This window comes from Perca fluviatilis, chromosome 16, assembly GCF_010015445.1.
Source record: "Perca fluviatilis chromosome 16, GENO_Pfluv_1.0, whole genome shotgun sequence".
Taxonomy (NCBI): domain Eukaryota; kingdom Metazoa; phylum Chordata; class Actinopteri; order Perciformes; family Percidae; genus Perca; species Perca fluviatilis.
The window spans coordinates 25,233,533-25,255,072 of NC_053127.1; the positions used below are offsets into that span (position 1 = coordinate 25,233,533).

Genomic DNA, 21,540 nt, shown 5'->3' on the forward strand with positions numbered 1-21,540 from the left:
TTGCTGTTCCCTCCTCTGTTTTTGTCACCGTTCTGCCTGAAACCAGCCATCACCGGGGCCTGGCAATCAGGAATTAAAACAAATAAATAAATCTAAATTCTGTAAATATCAGCTTAGTTCCTTTATTGTAACCTAAAAAGTAGGTGTTTTCTTTTATCCAACCAAAAGGCAAACAAAGCCTTTCAAGATTGATGATGTAACTAAATGTATTTTATTATAAATCAACACGTCTGATCCACATAGTAAATAGAGGAGTATGCCTTTTCCTGCAAGTTTCACCAAACACTCCCGTTCCCTCCACTCCAGTGGTTGAGGAGGAGCCTGATTCTGCAGTTTGTCGGTGATTAAAAGAAGAATTAGCCAGCCTAGCATGGCACCACAAATGAGCAAACCCCTCTGGAAGACCAGAGAGACCAAGCAAAGCTCATTTCCAATTATACCACCAAATAACTCATTTTCTTATTGGGCCTCCTATAATTGTGGTGGGTATTGGGTGCATGCAACTCAATTTGTCTTACATATTTGTTGGTAGGATGGTAAAAGAGTTGACAGAGCCAAGGGAATGATATGAAAAAAGGAGACAAAAAAAAAAGGATGAGATAGATCCCTTAATATTTGTTTGATCGGCTTCATCCTCCTTAATACTGTTGAAGTTTTAAAGCCAGGGCGAAAATGCCACTTTAATCATCTGTGGATTGAGGAATGGGACGACTATCATTTTCGAGTAATCAGAAAATGTCTCTCCAGAGTAATAGACTTTGTTCTGACTGCTAAAATTAATGAGGCTTCCAGTGATGTGATTATCTGTCCCGAGGATCAATATACAGTATAAAAATAATTGACAAATTAAATTACTGCAAATTCTTGGAAACTTGAGTTTGTTAAAACTGTCTTTTTTACTTTTTTAATGTAACAAAAATAAAGATTTTAAAGTTTTTGCACACACACTTCCAACTATGTTGGGTAAGCTTTATTAGATTTGCACACACAGTTAGAGTCTTCAGTTTAAATTGTTCTCCATCCTCTCCAACCAGTTACTTATAAAGAAACTGGACTACATGTCAATACAGTACAGCCATGTGAAAGGCACAGCATGGACCACTAAGCAATTTCAAGTTGGATTTTCTGCAGAGCATATATGACACAATGATCTACAGGACTGAAACATTAGGGTGCTGTTTTACTGTTACTATGTACTCTTATTCTCATACAGATGCCACACTATGCCTGTCTTCAGTAACAAACTCAAGTAGAGAAGTACTATGCGATTCAAACATTAATTTCAAAAAATAATATTAAATATAAGTAACATTTCATGTACATAAGGTACAAACTTTAAATAGAACAGTTAGTGTGGGTTACAGTGTAAATTAGACACCATATTTAACATGTAACATGTAAGTTCAGTGAACAGTCTTTTTTTTTTTTCTTCACAGACAGTTTACGATTTAGCCATCCAATTGTTGATTCAAAAATATTTCTTTAGTTAAAAAAAATAATAAAATTGTAATAATTTGTTTAAGGAGCATACACTAAAACCAGTTGTCCAAAAAAAAAAAAGTAAGCCAAGGGATACAGACTACATGCTGTTAACCACTCTACATAGTCCCATTATCAATGCCCATTTTAACTATTATTATGTCTGTGTGTATTACTGCTTGTACCACTTTGTGCATGTAGGGTTTTTGCATGTTTGTATATATGCAAGATGCAGCAGTTAAAACAGGGCCCGTTAGATTCTGGGTGCAATGTGAGTGAACAGTAAGCAGTAAAGTGCATCTCAAGCAGCATGTGTGTACTGTGTGAGTGAGAACAGACGGGACAGCTGCTGTGGTTTTGTTGTGAGGCGAACTGCCCGTTGCTCACTGCAGGGTAACTGTGAAACAGTCGGGGTCTAAAAGGGACCTTGTCCCTGCTCCCTGCTGGGCTCTCCTGTCCAGATCTGTTAAAGAGTTCCCTGTCTTTGTTCAGTAACTAAGGACTCCTTATTTAGAAGTGTAAAAACCCCTTTATCGCTAATGCACCCAGCAATGTGTTGTCATTGTCGAGTCGGTCATCAAAATGCTTGCGAATTTGAACAAGCATATGTCACAAACCAAGGTGCATTTTAAATATGACAACATTTTTAAATTTATTGTTGTGTTGAGGTCACTGATTATCATGGAAGCATCAAACATCCATCTGGGCCAACTATGTAAACTCCAAACAGACCATATTAGATATTTCTTTAGTCAATTTTCAATTGCACTTGAATACAAATACATGGATTTATCTCAACACTAGCGTACATGTAAAACAATTTACAAAACGTCTTAATTGATGTCAGTCATGTGAACCCTTGCTTAGTAAGAATCATAGCCAACAATTCATCAGTAACCAGTAGGGCCATCCTGTTGGCTCCTCCAGCCTCAGTTTCCAGCCCAGGTCTCAGTCCGGAGCAGGTCTGGCTGAGCCGGGCTTCCTTTGGCTGTGGTTGCGGCCTGAGCCGTGCTTCAGCCAGGCGGGGAGGAGAGGCCAGACTCCCACTAGGAGGAGGCTGACGTCTCCATTGTGGACAGGATTCGGACCACCTCGGCTCTCTGTGTGGGCGAGATGTGCTGGGTCATGTGCACTATAGAATCCATGGCAACCTCTGGATTGGCTTGGACGAGGCTAAAAAAATAAAAACGGGAAGATTAAAGAAAACAACATCATAATAATGCAAAGAAAGCTGGGATGGCCAGGTGGGCGGATGGGAGTAATGACAGGTGAAAATGAGTTGCACTGTATTACTCTTCACCACATTGAAGCTCCATAGGTGAGAATTATCACCTGCGTATCTGCTTGAGGATGTGATCTCGGCGGATGTACTTGATGTTCTCATCGACGACAGACCTTGCGCCCTCTTCTTCAGCTAGTTGCCTCTCCAGCCATGCCACCACCTCTTCATTATTATCCCACAGATAGGCCTGTATAATGCAACAGAGTAGTTTATTGGAGGCCTAGAAATCACACTTTTTCTTAATGTAATTGGGAATGTAAAAAAGTCCCAAGAAAGAATTAACGTCACACAACGTGCGAACGGATAAAATATATAAGATATTATGAATCAACAAATAAATAACAACAAAAGAGATGGCCAGGCACGAAGTGCGATCCGGATGTCTTGTTGACTGGACCGGATAGGAAAATTAGTATTCATGAGTGCTGGCATCTCTGATACCAAACAAAGCCAGGCTGGAGGGCTTAGCAAAGATTTGGGGGGCTGAGGGGTTTAATGGGCTCTTACCTTTTTTTATGAACAGTCCTGCTTGACGTCCACAAGAACATTTAATGCCATTATTAATCATTTTTAATCTGTTTGCTTTTAATTAAGAAACAGCGTGTTGCTCTCCTATCTGCACGTGCCAGGGCTGTGATTAATTGTGGCTTAAGACAGCCAGTCCTGATTGGGATAATATATTAGCTAACAAGAAGGCCACTTCTTAGGAGATCTCAGACGCTGGGCCGGCTCCTGTCACCCCTGTGGCTGGTCCTCTGAGCCTGAGACCGGGCCGGAAGGAACAGCGTTTATTCATTATCTCTGAGGGATGTTTATTTTTATTAACTACCAGTTATCAGTGCAGCTGTATTATATCATCAAGATTTAATAGGAATGCTTACTACTTCTTTATCTGGTGCACCTTGAGGAGAAGGAATGGGAGCTTCCAGATAAAAAGAAACCTCTAATCATTCCCTGTGTATTGAGGAAATCATGAAACGGACACTGTAGTTTTCTATATTGACTTGGATTTTATTTTGCAAGAGGTTTGGAATAATTATATGGTCCTTTTTGCCCTTACCAGACCCGACGCCCAAGTGCGCCTGTATCCTTTTGTTTGGCCGAGGGGCCATTATCCCATAATACTCCATCTCTATAGCGCTTGCGTTAATCTCTAGCAGCAAGGACACACACAGCTCCCACAAACCATACAAAGCTAGTCTATCTAACAGCTGGAGCCAACGCAAAACTGGTGTACCCTTATCAGTGTAAAATGTGCTATTTAGTGAGCTTCTTATTGTGAGCAACATCTGCAAAAACAATCACTTTACATTTAAAAAAAAAAAATAAGAAAAAAAAGGCACTATCTATTTGGTTCTATCTTAAGTTGTTTTGAGTTGTATAACCAGCAGCGTAAAACATAAAAGGCTGGAAATAAAGTTTCAGCATTTTTATTTTGGCAAGTAAACTAAATGGGACATATATTTACGGTGCAAATGATTACATTATCACATTTAGTCAAACAAAAGAACGTCAATAAGTCCCCTCAGCATTTATATTTGTCTCCCCATCTCTCCCATGCCCATGAGTCTTTCAATTCAACAGTCAACATTTCTGATATTTTACACATATGACAGGATGAATACTGTGGGCCTTCATACCTTAGTGATTATAAGTGAATATAAGTGAATAATATTGAGTTTCTATGTCCCATTTATTGTCTTAATGTGCTGTACGCCCATTATGCAAATGCATCAATTCTGCTGAGGAGGAAAGTACCAACGTTAAGTGGCGCTGCTCCTGGCAACTAAAGTTTTTTTTTTTTTTTTTTTATACAAACCCCAATATTTTGTTTTCTAAACGTTATTCTATAATTATTACGATATAGCCATGTGCCAAATAGGTATTCAGGAAAAGTCAGGGCAGGAGCGAAAACATAGCAAAAATATAAAATAAAAACAGCTGCGCGCCTGCGGTTTTGGGTGTAATGGCGTTGGCTCTGGCGGTTCTAGTATTAAAGAACCACAAATTGCCCCCTCAAATGAAGCTGTAATGGTTAACTTTGTCTAACTGACATGAGGTAAAGCAGTAAACTACTACTTTTTTATGTATTAGCATATATTTAAAATCTGTGCGAGCAAAATAAATTGTACTGTACATCAATGTATACTTAGCTTACGTCCTTAAAAGTAACCTCCAGTTTTCAAACTCTGTAAGTCAATAGGATATCACTTACGGATACTGAAATGTTCCACTCAGTCAGTACTGAGAGAGACTATACATAGAACAAAACATACGAGTATGTGGTGAGGTTTTACCTTGACAGTCCCCTCGGCCTCCACAAACCAGCGGCGCAGCATTGCCTGGGTCTGTCCGTCTGTCAGCTCACTGTTGGCCGCTTGGATCTTCATCTTCACGGTGTCCTCCAGCAGCAGGCGCCGCAGGCGCCAGTAAAAGAACTGACGGGACGTTGGCCAATCAAGGATATCCTGAGTTGAGTAAAAGACAAAATAAACAATCATTTAAATGCAGCTACATTTTAGAATTTACTAAAAGGTCAACAAAAAGTCCGTGCATTTCATTCTTTGTGAATATAAAAGGGGATATGAATGAGTTCCAGGCTGTCTTAACCTATTCATGGAACGTCGTGAAAACGGACTACCTGGCAAAAAGGCCTGTGCTGTACACAGCATAAAAAAAAATGGCTGTTTATTTTGATTACATAATCCCAGGCGGTATGTGTGCGAATTTATAAAATGACGTATATGTCTACTTAATATAAAACTGCTTTAACACAAATGACACTTCGTTCAAAGGGCTAATTCAGGTTTATGAAAATTGGATGTGAGAATCTTTTCATTCTGTTGTGGATTCACAAGTCTAACACTGTCAATTAGGCTAATAGGTGTTACAGAAATGTGTTATTCTGTAAATTAAGTGTTCATCACAGTGGACTGAATTTCTGAGGATGTCAATTTAGAACTATCACGGATTGATCTGCTGATGTACCCGAGTTGAACATGCAGACCTGTACAGTCTTTGCAGTCCATACTGTGTGTACACAATACACTGTTCACATGACCAGAAGGGTCTTTCACAGATGGATGGCAGTCAAAGCGAGTGTGTGTATGTTTGTATGTGAAAGATGGGACTGGGAAGGCACAGGATGGGATGGGGCTTGCCTGAGGCTGCTCTGTGGTTTCTGAGGTGATTGACCAGGGTCATCATGAGATAATTATGACGACGAGTCTCACAGCCTGGTGAGACCAAACATTAGTCACTAGGCAGGTGCAGCCAGACTGATACTCCCCTGCAGGCTTTTCACGTTATTCACATACTGCACACTCGCACTGTAGCAATACATGCCTGCAAGAAGTGCTCACCGTTATTACGCCCTTCTCTTGCATGCGACCTGGGGTGTCGTGGAGGTCTGCAAACTGCACAGCCACCTGGTGGTAGATAGGCAGGAGAAACTCCTCGCGCTCCTTCAGCTTGGTCTCCAGCTCTTTACAATCAGGGGGACTCAGCTCTGGTGTTCCTGTTGGCAAACAAACCCATAAAACACTGCTGTCAAATCATCTGCCCAAAACTGACTGCCATGTGCCTGAAGGTTTTGATTACAAGCCGAGTATATGGATGAGAAATCGCAGTTCTTGCCAATATGTTCAGAAAACTATGTTTACGTTTAGGTGTGAAAGACAAAAATGATATCCTCCCATAGCAGTATGATAGTTGGCCTTTCCTTATAGTTCCAGTATATAGTTATTTTAAATTTTTTTATTTTTAACAAAACAAACAAATTTTACAAGCCCACTCCCGGCACCCATCCTCCATCCTCTTAAAGTGCTCATATTATGCTCATTTTTAGGTTCATAATTGTATTTAGAAGTTGTACCAGAATAGGTTTATGTGGTTTAATTCTCAAAAAACACCATATTTTTGATGTACTGCACATTGCTGCAGCTCCTCTTTTCACCCTGTGTGTTGAGCTCTCTGTTTTAGCTACAGGGTGAGGCATCGCACTTCTGTTCCATCTTTGTTAGGAGTCGCACATGTGCAGTAGCTAGGTAAGGACTACTAGCCAGTCGGAAGCAGAGTATGAGGGCGTGCCACGCTAGCAGCTAGGCGAGCATTATAACGTGTTTTACAAAGTGACGAGCGTTGGTCACGGAAGTAAAGGCTGGACTACAGTAGAGCTGTTTGGAGCAGTTTGTGAACAGTGTTTTTCTGTTGGAGATGGTAAGTCCCTTTGGGGTGGACGTTGGGCTTTTTCACTTTGTAAACCTTTAACATTCACAAAAAAGATATATAACACAAAAAGGAAAAGGGAAAAGCCAAAAAGCATAATATGAACACTTTAAAAGAATATGTCTGGCTATCATTAAACTGGTCTGGAGTGGACCTAGCTCCCAGAGCAAATAACCCTGGGCTGAATGGAACCTGGAATCCGACATAGGTTATCATGTCCAAAATTCCTGGACCTTATCACAGGACCATAGGACATGAAGTAATTGGCCGTCCTCTGTCTTACATTTCCAACAATTTGGTGTGTCTTTCAGACCAATTCTAAACAATTTGGAGGGAGTCAAACAGAAGCGATGCACCTTTTAGTTCTATTGCCATCAAATCAGGTTCTACGTGAGCATTGCTGCGGTGACTTAACACCCGCTAATAGCATTTTGTTTTGGAGCTCCCCCAAAACCCCTGGCTGCTGTCACCAAAGACTGATTTCTGTCAATTCCAATCTGTAAGCTCTCAAACCCTCCCCAGTAACCCTCCATTCCACCAGTTCGCCAAAAGCGCAAAGCCTAAATAGCATTGGACCACAGTTGCTCCGAGCCTGGAGGAAATCAATAGGCTGTGCAGGAGATACAGGAGAGCTGGTGATTGATCCGAGCAGGCTGTGATTGACATGTCTCCCGGGGGAGTGCAGTGAAGATGATACAATCGACACCAAATGAAGAACGACAGTGAATACACACATGCTCCCGCCTGATATATAGCTCCATACTAAAATGAGGACAAGGCCGAGGGGGACAGAGACGCCCGTAAAGAGCTATAATTAGTTGAAGTGGAGAACTCACCCAGTTTTTCAGCCAAGCCCATGTAGATCGGATCCACTCTCCTCATTGTCTTCACCAGGTCCTTTTTCCTGAATTTGATCTCCACTGTTCCTTCAGGCTCCAAAACTCCACCTCTGGAGACAAGAATGATTTAAGTGAACAAAAGGTGGTTGATTAAAGATGATCCTCAATCTGCCCTTTTTCAGTCCAACTCACCGGCTGTCCTTGTCAGCGTACATCTCCATGTGACGGGGGTTGATGGTGGGATCTATAACCACCCAGGATCCTCCTCTCAGCTCAGCCTGGGGGGGGATATAAACCAGTACGGGCTGCTTGTACTCCCTTAGCCCGTCCACAATGTAGGCCCCAAACTTCAACACCTGGTCGTACATATCTAAGAAAGAGAATTTCATATGAGATACTGAATGGGTTTCATCCCAGAGTGACTGATTACCGTAGAAGCAGAAGTACCTTTCATTCCTCCAGAAAAGCCCCTCCAGTTTGAAAACACCATAAGAGGTAGGCCCTCTCTGTTCAGGTCTTTAATGGCCTGGGCTGTTTTGAAAGCAGAATCTGGGAACCACACCTGCCCTGCCTGCTGGATGATCTAAATATACAAACCAGAAAATCAGCATCAGTATCTGGGTGTCTGTAAATGTCGAAATACTTGGATGCCAGCTCACGCTTGAGTGTAAGCATTGACGACCCCTTACCTTCGCCTCAGAGTCCAAATTGGCTGGATCGGCTGGGATTGACAGCTCCACTGACCTGGTTTCCACGGCGACCACTCCGGTAGGTATCCCACCCAGTCTGTGGAGAGAGGCCATTTAGCGCTGACATCTACAAAACACCTTGACTACATTTATAGCGCAAATTCATTATTGGCAGTGTGTCATCATGGTTTTGTGTTCTAGTGGGACACTTACCTGGCTCTGCCTACCACTACACTCTCGCCCATGGCTGCATGATCTCCATGAAGGAGCCCTGGTCAAAAAAGCCACTCTGCCAGGTCCCCTTTTGAGCTGTATATACAGAGAGGAGTGAGGGTAGTACGACAGAGAGTGAGTGTGAAACGGGAAAGAAAGTGGAGTTAAGTATTGCAAACTGGAAATGCAACTGAATCAATTTTCTGAAAACACTTTCATAGCGTTTTCAAAAACTGGATTTATTCCTCCTGTAGTCTGAGGTTGTGTATTTTTTGTTACAAAGAATCTGTAGTCTTAGCAGCAAACCATGATGGATGACTGCAGAAGGAGGCTTTTTAAGCTCTTTTTCGGCCTGCACACCCTGAGAAACATGCCCAGCCTACGAGGTTACCATTCAATTAAGCCTCGCCACTCATCACTACCAGAGACGTTGACTGGCTTCCCACACGGTCCCCCCAATCGCTTTGCTGTCCCAAGCTGTAATTACACTGATGTGGTACCTGCTCAGTCCTGACCTGCAGTGTAAAACATACCAGATCCATTTTTGGTGCCATCTTGATCTTGCCTTTAGCATCATGCTGTTAGACTTCACTGTTTCTCTATTGGTTTCCTAATAGTCTCTCTAGTAATTAATTATTTCAGCCTTTAACCCAGGAAATATTAGGATTAAATGATGAATCTTTATATTTACTTTATAAATAACACACAAAAATGGGAGTGTGGCTATTTACAACTGCTGATGAAGCATTTTGAATAAAAATGATTAGTAGAGGAAATGGGCAAAAGTGAAAGTATATAAAGCATCATCAAAGTTACAACCAGAATGCTATATAATGCAATACAACTTTAAGTGCAACTCAGTATCTGATGTAGCGACCATTTGTTCCATTTCCTGAGCAGAGAATGGATATAAGGCTGAATGTACAGTACAGGCCTGCAACTATGTTGCAATTGTTTTCATTATTGATTAAATCGGATGATTAGAAATAGTTTCCCAGAGCCCAATTTGATGTTGCAATTTGCTTGTTTCGTCCAATCAACAATCAGAAATAATTAAGATATTTATATTAATTTAGATATTTAATTTACAGTAATTTAACAACTGAAAAAAGTGGGAAATCCTAAGAAGGGAGAAAACTGCGAAGCAAATGTTTCACGTTTGCTTAATAATTGATAAAGGACTTGAATGATGAATCGATTATGAAAATGCAACCAAGTAGTGGTGGAATGTGAGAGGAATAAGGATGACACCAGGGTAATCACTTAGTAAGCAAAAGGTTTTGTTAAAAGTAAATTCTAAGTTACTTTTTAAAGATCTGGCATCACAGAACCACTACCCAAACAGTATTTACCAGAACTAGTCAGCTACACTATTCTGTACCTACCTTGCAACAAGAATGAACAAGTTTCCATTAAAAGATCTAAATGGACATTGACTGGACACTCACTCGGGCTGGGACGTCCTGCTAGCATCCAGCGAGGGTCATACGGAGTCTTTGTAGGCACAAAATCCACCAGACGATCTATGGGATCCTTGGCGTTGAGGATGGGCACTGGACTAGATTTACACTGAAGAAAGGAAATGTCTTTATTTTACAAGGAAAAAAGCCACATAGCTCTAAACATTTGGATAATGACATTTATCACACAGAAATAGGAAGCAACATCCTATTAAAAACAGCTAAACATTACTGTACCATGGGCATGTAGGACAGCCACTGCAGAAGTGCGAAGACTCCCTCAAAGTCGTCACAAACAGTAGAGTGGGTCACACCATTGTTGTGCATGATTTGAATGCCACCAAGTTGGTTGTTTGATGTGTACACTTCTCTGCCCAGCACCTGTGGTAAGAAAAATACCAAGGTGTTGATTAATTTTTTTTTTTATTTAGAAAATAATGACAAAAAGAATACTTTTCTGTTGAATCCCAGGCTGCCTGATATTTAATTCTGGCTATTTAGGCATGTACCATGATAGCAAACAAGGCTTTTGAGGGTACATCACACGGAGTCACATTGCAGCAGCAATGTGCAGAAGCATGGCTCTTTTAAAAGCTGCTTGAAAACTGGAGCAATGGTTTTCTGCCCAATTTAATTTCGCGTGGATTCACCCTTTAAAAGCCTCCTCTCTCTGGCTTCCACTGGAGCCAACAGGGTTAATCCGCTGTTCATGTTGTGCAACCTTGGCCGATTACAGGTGGTGTTTTCACCAAGCTTCTGGTGTGGGGGGCCGTGGATCAATGAGATCGCACACAGACAGACATGCCAGGTAACCGGAGGGGGCCCTGCATTACATGGCCCCACTGCCTTGTCAATACAGGTGATCGGCAGCCAGAAATCTCTCTACCACGGCCTACACAGGTGGGTGGCAGCACATGCCACTCTTCCTGGGGGATTTTCTAACAGCTGGCGTAAATTAACACATGCCCTTTCTCATCCAAAACACTCAATTAATTCAACTGGCTTACATCCCCTTTATGTTGTCATGTGCATTCTGAATATATATCTATATATCCATCTACCAGTTGTGATAGAGGGTGTTGTATAAGGGTGAGATGGAAGCCACCAAAGTACTTTTACCTTCAAAATTGCCCTTATGCCAACCTGAAGCCATAAAATCTCACTCCCATCCCACCCTATTTTCATAGGCAGCATAGAACAGGTGGCAGGGCCCTGACATGGTTCCATAAAAATCAGAGAGGAGCTCAATCCCTACCCTCAGCTCTCACCTTTTCAGCCATCATTTACCTTCTTTATTACCATTAATGGTTATGTATCTGGCTACAAATCTAGGGCACTCTCCTAAAGCTGTCAGGAAAGCCTGCGGCCCCAAGAAACATTGCAGTCACCTTGACATACACAAAACCCCTGTGCCTCTGGCCATCGCCGGCTTCATTAAGATTCCACAGCAGAGAGAAGAGGAGGGGATATAGGAGGAGGAACAGAGGGAGATGACTGTGAGGAAGAAAATGAGGGGCGAACTGGATGTAACGGCTCACTGGGGTATTTATGCTAGTAGTTACTATCCACTCCCCATGAAAATATGAGAGCTTTCCAGCAGTTAATGAAATGATCTCTGGGTGGCAGCCTCCTGCTCTCCATTAAGTTTCAGTTAATAGCTAGTATACCACATGATAAAAAGGCAGAAAAAATACACATTTCATGCCCGTGTCACTGGTGAAATCAGTGCTATTTTAAAATACAAACAATCGATTGTAAACAACGTATATATTGCAATACATCACCTGCACATTGTTGACACTTGTCAGTTAACATTATGATGAGTCTACTCCCATAAATGGAGCTAAACAGTGGGGGCATCTAAAGACAATTGAGATTCCAGCAAATAGGAATGCCATCATGGGGCCATTTGCATGATTTGTCATGTTGCGATCTGTCATTTAATTTGAAACAGAGTCGTCGTAATGCATTGACAAGGACAGAGAATGGAAAGCAAGACAGGAGGAGGTAGTGAAGCATGAGAGCACACACACACACACACACACACACACACACACACACACACACCAATCAACTGCATGCAGAAAAACAATCTGCCTCAGCAAAACTTTTCATTTCGATTAAAAACAAATGATATGGGTGTCCTGCACTGCAGCCCCCGGCATGCCACTCTATTTCTATGCAAATATAACTTCATGGTTCACTTTCAATTATTCCACTATGAGTGGCAGGCAGGCGTATGGCTGGGACCGGAGAGGTAGGTCCTAGTAGAACAGAACGAGGCAGGAGGAGGCCTGATCGCCGAGTTGGAACAGCATCAAAATCATTGTACACTTTTCTGATTTATTCTTTTGATACATACACACATCTACCCTGTCATGCCTATTTCAGAATATGCAGTTTCTGTTAATGTATTATAAAAAAAGAAAAATACACACTACAGTAGTAGTAGTTTAAAGATAACTGATGTTGTGCTTATTCAGTGTTGCACACAATCACACAATTTAAAAAAAGCTTGAAAAAAAAGGTTATCTTGAAATTTTTTTTACTGAAATATTAATTTACATGGTAGACACGTTTACCTTGTTGAGTGCTCCAGCTCCAGTAAGGATAATGTGAGAGTTGTCCACTTGAATGGTTCTCTGTCCAAGCCTCACCAGATAGGCCCCAATCCCTATGGCCCTGCATGTGACCTATAGGTCAAGACAATCATGTTAAGGCTTGCATGCTAATCAACTCTTTGTATTGAGCAAGTCCTTGCTTTCTAAAGATCAGTGTACAGCTTAAGGCTACGTGTATGCATGTGTTTTTTGTACACCAGTGTGCCCACTTCAGTCCTACCAGGTTCATGGTGATGATCTCATCATAAGCCAGAGAGGATTCTCCAGCAATCATTCCAGACCCTTTCAGATTCTCCACACCCAACCCTTCATCTTTTCCAATGATGTCAGTGATCTTGTACCTGCATGGCAACACATACATTTACTGACAGCTGGACGTGACCCCCCAATAGCTTTTCCTTTCATTGTCACCTCTGTGATAATCTCATAGGCTTTCATATGTGAAGATGTGCGTACTTGACTGATACTACAGCATCTTGCAGACTTATTTCCTCACGTACAAAGTACAAAGGAGTAATAAAAAGATGTACCTAGATTCTCCCTCATCCTCCACATGTTCGCAATGCACAGAGTTCAAGGCGGAAACTTTCTTGTAGTCCTGAGGTGTGAGGTAGAGATACTTGAAACCCTGCAGGGGAATATAGCAATGACTGCTTAGTTATGACAGTCAATGATACAGATGCAAAACACACACAAAAAATAAATAAATAAAAGCCACCAGGTCATTGTCTGAATTAATGACATCCATTATGGGGAAAATAAATTCAGGGATCTCTAGTACAATTAGGAATATATTACTGACCTTATAAGGGTCAGCTGTATCTTGCCAGGCAACATGGAACATGTGTCTGATTTCCTCTGCCAGCCCAATGCGGGCGCCACTGTTGGCTGCGATGTAGATTCGGGGGATGCCGCTCTCTCGTGCCATCTCTGAGGCTCGCAGGAACAACAAGTCCTCCTGGGGTCCAAATGAGCCTATCTTGTGTGTGATGTCATTACTTATGACGATGATCTCACGCCCCGCTGGATATTCTGGAGTACGCAGGGTCATCCGCCATGCCACCATACCAATCTGGATAGACAGAACAGAGGCACTTTAACACTATATATATATATATATATATATATATATATATATATATATATATATATATATATATTATATATATATATATATATATATATATATATATATATATATATATTTATATTATATATATATATATATATATATATATATATATATAAATATTGTAAGATAAATACACTGTAAATACTCTATTTCTATTCAATTTAATTAATTTGACTCAGACTGCAGCACTTTCTGCTTGGCATAAATAGAATTGCCAGACATAGGTATTATTTCTTAATCCACGTTCAATAATGCATTAAGCATTGCCATACAACAATAAAGTATTTAAAAAGCACACAGCCAAAGAAACACAGAGACACCTACAGAGTGAAAGGGAAATTGCACATTCTGAAAGAGGTAGATAGACAAAAAAGGTCATGTCAAAGTAAAGGAGTACTATTTATGTTTTTTTTATGTCTGTATTTATGTATTAAACTAAAATAACTGACCTCATTGCCCCCTGGCAGTCTGTTCATCTGCACCAGCTGGCCTTGGGCGTCAAGAACCAGCTCTGTGAAGGTAAGCAGCTCAGAAGGAAGCGGGCATTTGGGTAAGGTGGCAAAGGCCTGGAATGAGTGCCACAGCTTTTTCAGAGCCTGGGAAAAAGATAAATTCAAAAGTTATTCCATCAACATTATATGGACAATCAGTATTTATAAGCATAACCCAAGCACAATGGTCAAGATGTGAGTCATTCGTTTTTGTTTTGTACCTGTCTGAACATTTCTGGAAAGTCATAGACATAGGTGGTGCCCAGAGACTGCGCCTGGAAGCGCTTAGACTGCAGCAGGTCCTTGGTCACATAGGGGGTGTTGATGAGCATGCCGTGCAGCGGACCCTGCTTGTCACCATATGCTTGAAACATGATCTGAACAAAGAGGGACAGAGATAGTTACTTTTTTATAGATATACTGACCTCTTCTACCACCTTGCCGAAATACCATTATGATTTGAGAATGATTATGATAATGAGCATCGGTCATACCCACTGCTACAGCATTAACCAGCACAAAGTATATGACGTACCAATCCCGTATTCTATACACTATAAACACGTTCACACAGAAGCACAACTCGGAGCAACGTACACAGGAAGTGGCACAAATCTAGAGAGAACATCAGGCTTTGTAATCATACATTATCAGGGCCATCAGACAGACACACATACCATATACTTGTGACCTATCCTAAGTGCTGCAATGTTCTAAGTGCAGGTAAGTTTGATGCAGACACTTCCAATTACAGCTGTTTTGTTGAATTATGCCCACAACACCTTAAAAAAAGCTTAGCAGCATGTCCTTGTATGCCAAAAGCATTCCACTCCACACTGACACCCACATCATCTTGCTATTAGACTTATTCTAAACTCAAGTTCAATCATTTTATCAATGATTGCAGGAAATGCAGCAGTTTTTTTTCTCTCAACCATGTTTAGAATCTTGAAATAGAAACCAAACTCAACAACTCTCACATTCTGCTGGAGCTGATGGGATAACATTTCACTTTTAATCGATAGATTTACTAATATGGATGGTTGATTGACATATGGATGAATGGCTGGGTGAAGAGTTACTTACCTGATCAGCTGCGAGGTCAAAGGATATTACTAAAATTATTGTCCACCAGGCTAAGGGCCCGACACCATACTGGATCTTTACTTCAACTCAATAAATCTTAAAGCCAGAATTTTGAAATTTTACTGGATAAAAATGACAAGCCTAGGCTTGTTAATTGCATTCTGGGAGCTGAGGTTTCCAGGATGGAGCTGAAGTTTTTTGCCAGCGACTGGACAATAAGCAGATGAGATGGAAGATGCATGAGTGCCCCACCTGTCGGTCTTTGGGCCCCACCTGTCCCGTTCGGGAATCAGTGACCTCCTTGTACAGGCTGATGTCCAGGTAGTAGCCTGATTCATTGGTGAGGAAGAGGCGGATGGGGATTTGCTTTCCAGTTGGAGTCAGGCGGATGTTAATTTTCAGTTCGGCCTGCAGGACACGCAGCTTCCACAAACGGCTGCCGTAACGCATCACCATGGAGCGCACAGACTCCTCAATCTGAAGTTTGTAGAGAATGCAAACTCATTAATAACACTGTGAGCTCTGGTCTGACTGCGTATCAGAGGTGTGTGTGTGTGTGTGTGTGTGTGTGTGTGTGTGTGTGTGTGTGTGTGTGTGTGTGTGTGTGTGTGTGAGAGAGAGAGAGTTTCACAAACCTTTGATGGGTCCATGATGACTGTGGGGACAAAATTGAGGAAGATATGGTTGCAGTCAGTTCGTACAGTCGTGTTGTTGAAAGCCACCTCCAGCTCATCCATGGCTTCCAGCAGCAGACGCTCTGCCTCATTGTGAAGGTATTCAAAAGAGGCCTCCTAGTGAAGCAACAGAAGAAGAAAAAAAACCCTGTCATTTGGGGCAGGTATGATTAATGTGTAAATCAAACAAAAGGACATACAGAACTGTGTTGGAGAATCCAAACCCTTTGAAAACTTGAAAAAAGGGAGCGCAACAGTTGTTCCCCCATCATCTTACCTTTGTGACCAGATCGGAGTGGCGGATAATGGCTCGCACAAAGAAACGGTAGTCCGTAACCTCTGTGCCCACCTCCACACGGGCTGCACCCAGGTACAAGTGCATCTTATGGTTGGAACATGGGATGGCACTTAGGGCAAAATTGCGCATGCGATTGAGCTCCAATTGGAAAGCTAGTGCCGGCTCCAAATGACGATAGATCCTGTCCTCCTCAAACTATTGAGAAACAGACCGGACAGAATCACAAACACAAAAACTACACCTTTTTAAATGAACATGCTCAAAGACTTTCCTGAAAAACTTTTTCTTTACGAGTTAGGCTTCCCTGCCATTATCTCCTCCATTAACAGAAGAAGTCCAAATTGGCAATTTCAGGAGCACCAAGTTGATGTAAGAGTAAAAACGATGCCTGTGAGCCACACACTGTATTAAGTAAATGAAATTATGGGTAATCTCGATCTCAGAAAGCTGCTAATGGGTGTCATTTCTCTTAAATGGGAGACATAATTTAAGAGTTCATTACTTTAATGAGTTTTGGTGGTGTCATTGTAGTGAAACTATCAGGGGTAACGGAGAGGAAGAGCCATCACTGATTGTGATAGAGTGAAAGTCAGCACTGCCAGGGGGGTGAAAAGTTGTTTCCTATAACCACAGCACGGTTTTGAATGGTCTCCCAGTCAAAGGAAAGTCAATCAATCTGTTGTATTTTGAAATGTGTGGGTAAATTTGCAATGTTACAATAATTTGATGCATGTGGGTATCCCTTTATCTTTTCAATAGACCATAGTCCAACAGGCCATTTCTACATGAGCAAACACCAATTTGTCCATTCAGAAAACCGTTAAAAGTGATAATTTGACACATGGTTTGAAATATGTAGACACCCACCTTGTTTCTTGCACGGAATGTGAAAAATTTGGGAAATTCTCTCTGTATGGAGGATAGTGAGAAAGAGAAAGCAAGAAAAAAAAAATTTAAATCAACAATTGTCTCCAAAGCAAAAAAACATGGCTATAAGCACAGCAGTGTTAAGAACACCAAAATCAGTTAGCCATGTATTAACTATAAACCTAATCACAGCAGGTGTCAATAAGCTAAGCTGGGCTTTGCTAAAATTGTTATACCAGTAAGTATGGAGTATTATGCAGTGATGATAAGGACCTTGCTCTACATGCAATGGGACGTATGCTCCTTTACTGATGTCATTTATCTATCAGAAAATCACTGTGTATTCACCCAGACAGCAAGCTGACATAATAATGGTAATAGACTGTATATATATATATATATATATATATATATATATATATATATAGCACCAGTCACTATGCTAATGAATAAAACATTTCCTTTTTTCAGAGACGTTTGATCCCCTGAATAATGCCTGGTAGCCCTCTTTGACGTTATCAGATGAAGTGTCCCACTTGCCAAAACAATGCCAGACCGATTGGGGATGCTCTCATCAGCTCACAGCCTGCACAATAACAAGGGGACTGTAATAGTCCACACACTGGAAACCTCCACAGCCATGATGTGGCACTGTGATTACATATCATATTCACCTTCTACAATAAAGTGGATGACCATGCAGAATGGTGGAGACTAGTGAAAAACCCCTCCCTGTAACAAGGGCCACATAATGACGGTGACACGAGTTAGCGTGATTAGCTCTCATCAGAGACGGTTGTGCCATCAAAAGAAAAATCAAAGCCTATTGTCAAAAATGACAGAAAGAACTGGGCATTTCTCAAAATGTAATCCAGTTCTACATCCCTGTCATTATCATTCAAATGTTAGTGGGTGTTCTTTTGAATGGGTCCATCGTGGCGCGATAAATATGGCCCTGTGTACTACAGCACAACTGACACAGCATAATCACCAAACTGCCGTGATTGGGGGTTCAATTCCTGCCTTGCTATTCACGCTAAAAATGTGTGCTCACATCACTGCAAGGCACTTACAATTAGCATTACATGGTGACAATATCTGTGCAATGAGTTCATGGTTCTGGGGCTTTAATGACACATTTAAACTGGAGCTCTAAAAACGGTGGGTAACCCTAAATGTATTGATTCAGCACAATGGTGGGTTAGGTTTCCTTTATTTACCCTGATGCAACAGAATTAAATGAGCTTTATGTTGAAATCAGGGAGTCGCAGAACCCCATGGTTAGTAATGGAAAGATCAAACAGTCACTGCTAAATAAAATCCATGAAGGAATATTACACTTGTCTTTTAGGGGTGAAAAAAAAAAACAGAATAAATTTTTTAACATAATAATTTATTTTTACCAATGATTGACCTAAATATTTTCTGTTTATATGGTACAGCCGACGGCAACTACATCATATCCGTTTCTAGCAAAGCAGAGCGAAAGCAGAAAATGCAGACAATTAGTTTTTAGAAATGTCTAATGATATATTGTCTCTAGAAGTATATTATATAGCTTTTGTTTTTGTTAAAAGGAATTAAAAAATAAAAATAGCAATACTCAAAACAATCGAATCGCAATACAAATCCAATCGGCACCCAGGTATCGTGAAAGAATGCAATCGGAGCAAAAGCATTTCGTCCCAGCCCTACTGTCTTTTGAGCTCATTGGTCTACCCTACCAAATTCATTGGTACTTGTCCCATAAATCAAATCAAAAGAGCCACCTGTCCTCATTTTCTTTTGTCTTCCTCTACTTACATGAAACCTTTGGTCCACCTCACAGTTGACTTGCTTCCTGAAATCCTGTCATCATGAAGCAAAAGCATGGCATGCAGAAAGAGATACAGAGAAACAGGAAAAGCAGCTAAATTCCAAGTGCAAATTATTATAATATATAAATGTAACAATGTCATTCCATACAAACAGAGTAATGAAGTATTAGTAATTACAAAAAGAAAGATGCAGAACAATTCATTTCATTTGCAGAAAATGTTTGGAGATGCTTTTCAGAACTGCTGAATTAGTGACATGCAGGGCAGCTCATTGTGGAGATAGGTAGTTGACTTAGTAAATATCAACTAGCTCACCTTCTGGGCCACAAGGAAAGTCAGCCTACGGATGCCATGTTCAAACAGCATAGATTTCTGGAATGGGAGGCAAAAATTGGCTAGATAAAAAGATCTTTCTGAGCCATCTCATAAAAAAAGGAACTGTCAATTCTGAAATCGAGAGACACAAAAGCCTTGTTGTGAGGGCTCTCACCTTTGAGTGAGTAAACTCTCGGAATATGGCGGCCAGGCCGTCGTCATCAATGTCGCTGTCGGTCTTTATAGCCACATTCAGGATATGGATAGGCTCGTCCTGCACGCTCTGGATGACAAAGCAATTACACATTTCATTCTTAGGTCCACAGCCACACCGGTCAATGACTACGTGGCGACTGTTCTCCTCACCTTGTTGTCCTCTTCGCCATACAGGACAGGATTACCTCCCTCTGGGAAGGTGGGACTTGATGGCGGAGAGTCAGAGAAGCAGCTCAACACGTCGTTTATGTTCCTGTAGAGGAGACAAAACATACATGGAATGAATCGCACTTGCAATATCATCTTCACCTACCAACGGAATACATCAAGGTTAAGACCCATACACAAGGACTGACCTGGTGAACTCCTGGAAGGAGCGGAACGCAACCATGGCTCCCATGCGCTGACAAGGTGGCGTAAAGGACGTGTCAAGCAGAACGTCACTGACGCTGGCTACATGCACCATGCCGTAGTGGTTTAGGTTGGATGAGAATGACATCCTAAGGTATTGACAGAGAGCAGTTACAACAGGAATCAGCCACATCACTAGATTGACTCTGTGAAAATGTTCCCCATCCACCTTTAAGAACCTCACAACAGTTTGGATTCCTCTGTTTTTAGGCAATTTCAGATCCTGGGATATAATAATAATAATAATAATAATAATAATAATAATAATAATAATAATAATATCGATGAAAACACACAATTATGTGTTAATTGTAGGGGACTCTTTAAAAACTGAATGAGGTTCAAATAATAATAAAAAAACAAAACAATTAGTAACAAAATTACACCATTACATGTGAAGACAGGGAAAGCAGCTATAAAGTAAGGGATTTATGACAGACCACATGACAGTGTGAGAACATGTTCCTTTCACAGGAACATGGAAACATAAAACCATCAGAGAGACCATTTAAATATTCAAGTTCCAGTTTGTGGGGTGTTAGTCCTTTGATTGTAAGAAGCTGTCCCAGAATTTACACCCACTGAAAGCACTCAAGAGGTTTTGTGTGTCAAACCTGTCCACAGTATCCGTATCTGAGGCGTTTTTCTTCTCAGCACTATCATCCTTAGATTTACTATCTTGTGCTTTAAGGTCCTGGGGTTTAGTTTCCTGAAATCTAGTGTCCGCGGCATTTATAATGTCCAGGATTGGAGCAGACATTCTCCTAGCAGGACAGTCATAGGTTTCAGTTCAGGAGATTTGCACTGGTGTACAACATTTCCCAAACATGTAATTTGAATTATCCACCTGCCATCCCAAGTTAATCCAAATCTCCTCAATATTGAAGCACATACACACACTAGTTTGGTATAGAACACTCTTTCACAAAGACCCAAACACACACAGAGACTCAAAAAATGACACAGAGGCTGAATGCCAAGGGCCATGCTGGGGTCAGTACAATTAAGAAACCTGTCTAAATCAGACAAATTGCAGTTGCTAAATCGGTTTCATTTTGGAGAGATTTTAAAGCACCAAACAGTTGCATAATAAAAACAATTGGTTGACTTTATCAACATATTAATTACTCAATCATGAATTAATAACATGAATTACTGCTTTGACCGTGCAGCTAGCTAGTCTACAGTCACTAATAGTCTGTGCAATGGAAATAATGTTTACAATACCTGTTTAGAGTGGGGATGTTCCCTCTGCAATCAAACAACATTGATTACTACGTGGTTAGTGGCAGGCATCAGGAGAGGAAGACAGTCAAGGTGCAGAGCTATGCGTGCGTGTGTGGTGTGTGTGTGTGTGTGTGTGTGTGTGTGTGTGTGTGTGTGTGTGTGTGTGTGTGTGTGTGTGTGTGTGTGTGTGTGTGTG

The 21,540-nt window shown here is 41.1% G+C and overlaps 1 protein-coding gene across 1 annotated transcript in view; it reads right to left on the bottom strand.

Moving 5' to 3' along the window:
- Positions 1–933: 933 nt before the first annotated feature.
- LOC120543755 (acetyl-CoA carboxylase 1-like) overlaps positions 934–21,540 on the bottom strand; it is a 34,993-nt gene continuing 14,386 nt past the window's right edge. Inside the window, 28 exon segments of the mRNA XM_039776988.1 lie at positions 934–2,652; positions 2,812–2,948; positions 5,059–5,229; positions 6,124–6,278; positions 7,825–7,937; positions 8,020–8,197; positions 8,275–8,410; positions 8,517–8,613; positions 8,730–8,754; positions 8,757–8,825; positions 10,178–10,298; positions 10,427–10,570; positions 12,772–12,882; positions 13,031–13,151; positions 13,341–13,438; positions 13,613–13,882; positions 14,392–14,538; positions 14,655–14,810; positions 15,793–15,996; positions 16,155–16,310; positions 16,471–16,686; positions 17,359–17,400; positions 19,491–19,547; positions 19,666–19,773; positions 19,857–19,959; positions 20,063–20,206; positions 20,732–20,881; positions 21,345–21,368. Coding sequence (XP_039632922.1) covers positions 2,526–2,652; positions 2,812–2,948; positions 5,059–5,229; positions 6,124–6,278; positions 7,825–7,937; positions 8,020–8,197; positions 8,275–8,410; positions 8,517–8,613; positions 8,730–8,754; positions 8,757–8,825; positions 10,178–10,298; positions 10,427–10,570; positions 12,772–12,882; positions 13,031–13,151; positions 13,341–13,438; positions 13,613–13,882; positions 14,392–14,538; positions 14,655–14,810; positions 15,793–15,996; positions 16,155–16,310; positions 16,471–16,686; positions 17,359–17,400; positions 19,491–19,547; positions 19,666–19,773; positions 19,857–19,959; positions 20,063–20,206; positions 20,732–20,881; positions 21,345–21,368 — 3,580 coding nt within the window. The 3' untranslated portion in view covers positions 934–2,525.